The sequence below is a fragment of the Myotis davidii genome, unplaced genomic scaffold (assembly GCF_000327345.1).
Source record: "Myotis davidii unplaced genomic scaffold, ASM32734v1 scaffold142, whole genome shotgun sequence".
Lineage (NCBI taxonomy): Eukaryota > Metazoa > Chordata > Mammalia > Chiroptera > Vespertilionidae > Myotis > Myotis davidii.
In genome coordinates this window covers 671,435-677,838 of record NW_006294400.1, presented here as the reverse complement: position 1 = coordinate 677,838, position 6,404 = coordinate 671,435, and the positions used below count along the sequence as shown (strand labels likewise).

At 38.1% G+C, this 6,404-nt stretch overlaps 1 protein-coding gene across 1 annotated transcript in view; it reads left to right on the top strand.

The window, feature by feature from the left end:
* NUP188 (nucleoporin 188kDa) overlaps window positions 1–6,404 on the top strand; it is a 42,659-nt gene that overhangs the window by 7,109 nt on the left and 29,146 nt on the right. The window contains exons 4-9 of the mRNA XM_015567126.1: window positions 2,149–2,233; window positions 3,017–3,097; window positions 3,754–3,798; window positions 5,005–5,097; window positions 5,244–5,363; window positions 5,983–6,194. Of these exons, the coding sequence (XP_015422612.1) occupies window positions 2,149–2,233; window positions 3,017–3,097; window positions 3,754–3,798; window positions 5,005–5,097; window positions 5,244–5,363; window positions 5,983–6,194 (636 nt within the window). The remainder of the gene's footprint in view (window positions 1–2,148; window positions 2,234–3,016; window positions 3,098–3,753; window positions 3,799–5,004; window positions 5,098–5,243; window positions 5,364–5,982; window positions 6,195–6,404) is intronic.

The following is a 6,404-nucleotide window of genomic DNA, read 5'->3' as shown; positions in this document are numbered from 1 at the left end:
TCAATGATTCCCCATTGGTCTCAGGATAAAGACCAAACTCCTAAGGCATTTCTAGGCCTCCTTGAATCTCTGTTATTTTTACCATTCATCTTCTCACATTTAATAGCTGTAGTCATAGCACTATCAGTAATAGCTAACATGTACTGAGCACTTGCTGTGTGCCACACATTAATCTAAGGACATTATATGTCCTAAATAATTTAGTCCTGATCTGTGAGGTAGAAATTATTGTTTCTATTTTACAGATGGGGAAACTGAGGCACAAAGAGGTTAAGTAACTTGCCCAAGGTCACACAGCTAGTAAGTGGTAGAACCAGGATTCAAACCTGGCAGTCTTACTCCAGTGTCTGTGTTCTTAACCATCATTCTGTGTTGCCTCTTTCAGAACTTATTGTTTAACTTTATACTAGCCTTTGTGTTGTGGATTTTCTGTGAAATGTGAGAGTCTCTATAAAAATCCAACAACAACATGCTTTAGTTCACAGACTAGACATTTAGGGCATTAGTTTCTTTTTTTTAAAGACAAAAGTTCCCTTTCTGGTAGCATGGGAGTTGAAGTTTAACAGAATTTTTTTTTAACGGTTGGCTTCATTTGAATTTAATACCCCCAGATTTTTTCTTTAATGTCTTCTTTCTGTTGTAGGTTCAATGCAGGGTACCACATTTCATTCAGCTGTCATGTCTTCTAAGCTCTTAGTTTGACGGTATCTCAGTCTTTTTTTTGATTTTCATGACCTGAATAGTTTTGAGGAGAACTGATCAAATATTTTATAAAATGCCCTCAATTTGGATTTGTTTGACGTTTTTCCTATTATTAGATTGGGTTGTGGGTTTTGGAGAAGAATTCAGAAGGGTAAAGTACCATTCTTACCACATCATAATAGAGGATAACTCTTGAAAGAGTTATCCATATGAAATCACTGGTGATGTTAACTTTGCTCCCTTGGCAAAGGTAGCATTTGCCAAGTTTCTCCTCTGTAAAGTCACTTTTTTCTCTCTCCGTCCTCTATTTTTTGGAAGCGAGTCACTAAATATAGCCACTCTCAAGGTAGGGGTATAGTGGAATTAAACTTCACCTTCTACAGGGAGTAGTACCTATGTATATTATTTGGACTTTTCCCCCTATTTACTTATTTGTCTGTCTGTTTATTCATTTATATCACTAGGAACTTGTGTATATTTAGTTTATACTTGATTATACCTGTTCCAGCTTTAGCCAATGGAAGTTTTTGTAGGTTGGCTTCTGTGACCTTTTGACATGTGCCCTCCTTCTTTAAAAAAATATATTTTATTGATTTTTTTACAGAGAGGAGGGGAGAGGGATAGAGAGTTAGAATCATTGATGAGAGAGAAACACCGATCAGCTGCCCCCTGCACACTCCCTACTGGGGATGTGCCTGCAACCAAGTTACATGCCCTTGTCCGAAATCGAACCTGAGACCCTTCAGTCCGCAGGCCGACGCTCTGTCCACTGAGCCAAACCGGTCAGGGCTGTGCCCTCCTTTTGTTTCCTGAGTATTTTCTTTGCTTTCCGGCATTACAAGACGCTCCAGGTTCACCTAGTATTTTCTCCACCCCAGCTCTAGATCAACCATTTCACCAAGGATTCCTTCCTGGCACCTTTTATTAGAGAATGGTATTGGAAACCAAGATCTGGATGCTGGGTGTGCTTGCTGCTGCAATGGGCATGGGGTGGGGTGTCATAGCTTCTAGGCCTTCTCAGTGGACAGAGCTAGGTAATATATGTATATATACTAACACCTGATCTTAAATTTCACCTCAACTTTTTATTAGCTGTGGGATTTTTGGTAAGTTGTTTTCTGAGTGTTGGTAATTCCATTTGTAAAATGGGGATAGTAATATTTACCTTTCAGAGTAGTTGTAAGGATAAAAAATAATTAATGTAACTCTCGTTTATAAATAATATTGTTATAGCTATCATTTGTAACAGACCTAAACTATATTTATTACCTAGGCATAAATAGTTCTGTGTTATAAAGTCTGTAGCTATGAACTTGTGTGTGTGTGTATTTTGTAGTCACTTAAAGGGCAAAAATAGGTCTGTAGTAAAAATATCTTGAAGTATTTTTATTTTAACTCCCAGAGGGTTACTGAGAATGAGGAAATGATTCATTGTTCTTTTCATAGTCCAAATTCAGCTGAAAAAGTGAAAGCTAAAAAAGATGTACCTTCACCACTGAAGGAACTGGGTTTACGAATCAGCAAGTTTTTGGTGAGTAAAAGTTAGCATTGGCTCAATTTATTACCTGGAGTATGGATGTGCATGGTTTTATTGTTAGTGATTATTAGTGGAAATTCAGTGTACTTCAGTTTTGGAGATTAAATTGAATACTGTGTTTTAAAAATATTTAGATTGCATCTCTTCTGACATTGAGCCACAAATCCAGTTGCCTGGCCCATATACTATATATCATAGTGTTTTCTTCAGCATACACGTGATGTTCTTTAAATTGACTAGACCCGTGGTCGGCAAACTGCGGCTCGCGAGCCACATGCGGCTCTTTGGCCCCTTGAGTGTGGCTCTTCCTAAGCCGTAGGAGTACCCTAATTAAGTTAATAACAATGTACCTACCTATATAGTTTAAGTTTAAAAAATTTAGCTCTCAAAAGAAGTTTCAATTGTTGTACTGTTGATATTTGGCTCTGTTGACTAATGAGTTTGCCGACCACTGGACTAGACTGTATTTAAATATGTAGCTGTTTCCTTTTAATTTTAGAAACCCAGAGAATGTCTGCTGCTGTATTAATGTGCTTGATGAATGAGCGCAGTTGTTTCTGGCATGTACATTTGTCACATAAATTACGTGCCTGTGACTTGCTCCTTTTTTCTCCTATTTCAGTTAAAATTGTTATGTTGTATGAAATCTTTAAAAGGATTTTTGTTCATTCAAGTTCTGTATTCGTTCCAGAGGACAAATCTTTAGAATGCTTTGCATCTGATACATGATTTTTGAGCTGAGGTGACTGTTCCCCACTTATGACCTCTGTGTTTCAGGGTCTTGACGAAGAACAGAGTGTGCAGTTACTCCAGTGTTACCTTCAAGAGGATTACAGAGGTACTCGGGACTTACTAAAGGTTTGTGGTGATGTTCAGCTCCATTCTCTTGCCTTTATCCTTTTCCTTGTTAGTTTTAGATAATTTAAGGTTTTGGTACCAGTTCTTTGCAACAGAGTTAGGTAATCAAATAAAGCCACTTTCAGGAAAGACTGTTTAAAGGCCCAAAAAGACAGATGCTTAAGCTGAGGTCGGTGTTCAGACTTGAAGGTGGAGAGAGGTCAAATACTGACATGTTCATCAGGGTCTCAGGATATCAGAGCTGAAATGGACCTAGAACACCATTTAGACTGTCCGGTTTCTCATCCTATATAATAAAAAGCTAATATGCAAATTGTCCCCTCCACCCAGAGTTTGACCAGGGGGTGAGGCCAGCCGGCCAACCTTCCATGGCCTCTCCCCTCAGCTGGCCTGCCCGAACAGTCCCAATGGGGGTGGGCTAGAATCCGCCTGTGCACGAATTTGTGCACCGGGCCTCTAGTTATATATATGAGGAAACTAAAGCCAGAGGAGGGGGGCAGGGATTTGAGCACAGACTTGAATATATAGTTGGGTAAAATGCAGAAATGAATGGGCAATTATAATATTGAAGGGTGAGGTGAACATGTTTACTTTTTTTTTTGGTGAATTTAGTATTGCTAATAAGGTGGCTTCCTGGCTTTTCTTTTTTCCTTCAGGTGGTACTGCAAGATGAGAGGCAGAGCCAGGCCTTAATCCTGAAGGTCAGTAGCAGTCACCATTTCCGTTCTTCTATGTAAAATTAGGTACCAGTTCCTTGATCTTGTTTTCCTGAGCATTCCTGACTTTTAACTCTTGTTGGGTAAGCATTGAGGTCCTAATGAGGAAGCTTATTACTTGTTTTGTGAAACAAGAGGTTTTTAATCTACTGGAACCAGCCGAGCTCTTTTTCCAAAGGAGATTCTTCAGTCATTGGGGTGAGAACTGGTTAATGGATATTTTTTGTCTAGATCTAAATGCAACAGGATTAATTTGTATTTCTTTAACTCCCGCTTCCTCCCAAAGCAACCTTCTCACCCAGGATCTGATTTTTAAAAAAAATATATTTTTTATTGATTTTTTACAGAGAGGAAGGGAGAGAGACAGAGAGCCAGAAACATCGATGAGAGAGAAACATCGATCAGCTGCCTCCTGCACATCCCCCACTGGGGAAGTGCCCGCAACCCAGGCACATGCCCCCGACCGGAATCGAACCCGGGACCCCTCAGTCCGCAGGCCGACACTCCATCCACTGAGCCAAACTGGCCTCAGCCAGGATCTGATTTTAAAATGGAATTTTATCATGATTTCTGAAGTAGTTTCCTATTTGGTATTTAGTGAGAACTAAGTACGTTAGTTATAAGGAATTGGGACATACATCAGTGGTGTTTTTATATTTGCTTTCATATATTTGGCTGTCAGTTTATAGTATTGTGTATTACTTGAGTGCTCTAACTGCTAGAAAAATTTGTTTATATTAATTGCTTTTATCTTGCATGACTTTACCTGTATCCCATTCATGAAGGTCTTTTGCTTTCTTTTTGGCCTAATACTGTTTCCATTTCTGTGATTGGTTTTATTTTATTTTTTAAAAAATATGTTTTTATTGATTTTAGAGAGAAAGAGTAAAGGAGAGGGAGAGAAAGAGGGAGAAAAATCAACGAGAAAGAAAGATTGATTGGCTGCCTCCTGTATGCCCCCTACTTGGGGATTGAGTCTGCAACCTGGCCATGTATCCTGACCAGGAATCGAACTGGCGACCTCTTGGTGCATGGAATGACATTCAACTAACTGAGCCACACTGGCCAGGGCTGTGATTGATTATAAATTGAACTTTTCAATGCACATCTTTAAGTGATCTCTTTATCAGTAAATTTACAATTGAGTATCCCGTGCAATTGTGAGTAACTGATTTTGAATATTTTTCTCAGATTGCAGATTATTATTATGAAGAAAGAATGTGTATTCTTCGTTGTGTCTTACACCTTCTCACTTATTTCCAAGATGAAAGACATCCCTATAGGGTAAGCCCATTTTGTCTTCTTGGTTCTCTTTACCCTGTAAAATTCAACTCTTTTAAATAATTTTATATTATTCACACTCATACTTATTTGAATATTTAACTTTTACTTTAGCTATAAGTTACCCTGTTTTGGATTTTTTTTAAAAGGTTGAATATGCAGACTGTGTTGATAAATTGGAGAAGGAGCTAGTTACAAAATACAGACAGCAGTTTGAAGAGCTTTATAGAACTGAAGCACCAACGTGGGAGACACATGGAAGCCTCATGGTATGTGTTTATTGGACCCTCTAATAACTCTTAGGAGAATCATAGAGCTCCAAGTTAAATTATTTATTCATTTGTTAACTTAAAACGTAAGGTATCAATCTTCAGAAAAATTTAAATATGTCATATGGATAAAACATTTACTTTCTCTCTTACCTAAAATATTCTCTTAATGATTAATGGAACTCTAAACTTAAGATTTGTCTTCTTTATTATCATTATTTAGTGTGTGACACTAGTCTTGATTATTTTATCCTAGATCTAAAGCCAATCTGCATTTATAGATTACTAATGTTATTGTTATAATCTTTCGTTTTGACAGTGATATGTGTTTATTAAAACAATTCAAAACACAATAGATATTTTAAATATTTAATAGAAGAAAAGGGCCCATTTACAATAACAACAAAAGCATAAATTTCTCAAGGAAAAAACATAGTATATATAGGGTTCAATACCATCCATGGTTTCAGGCATCCACTGAGGGTCTTGGAACGTTTCCCCCACGGGTAAGGGGGACTACTATACATGTATTACCCAGTAAAAATGACTTTGCAAATTTAAATATGTTTGTAAATCTGACTTTATTTCTCTCCCATTTTTTTCTTCATTGGTTGTGCAGACTGAGCGTCAGGTGTCTCGCTGGTTTGTCCAGTGCCTTCGGGAACAGTCCATGCTGCTAGAAATTATCTTCCTTTATTATGCATACTTTGAGATGGCACCTAGTGACCTATTGGTATTAACCAAGCTGTTTAAAGAGCAAGGATTTGGTAGTAGGCAGACCAACAGGCACCTGGTGGATGAGACCATGGATCCTTTTGTGGATCGGATTGGGTAAGTCTGAATTAATGGAGGTCATAGAACTTGTACAGTGTTACATTGATATTATAGTGATTCTGTGAATGGGCGAGGAGAGGAGTACCTTTCACTTAATGGGTGGGGAAATAGATGGGTGCTACCATGTTCCAGGTCATATAGGGAGTAAAGACTGGGATTGAGAGGACATGGTCTCTCAAAGGAAGTATGGCATTCTATTAGTTTACT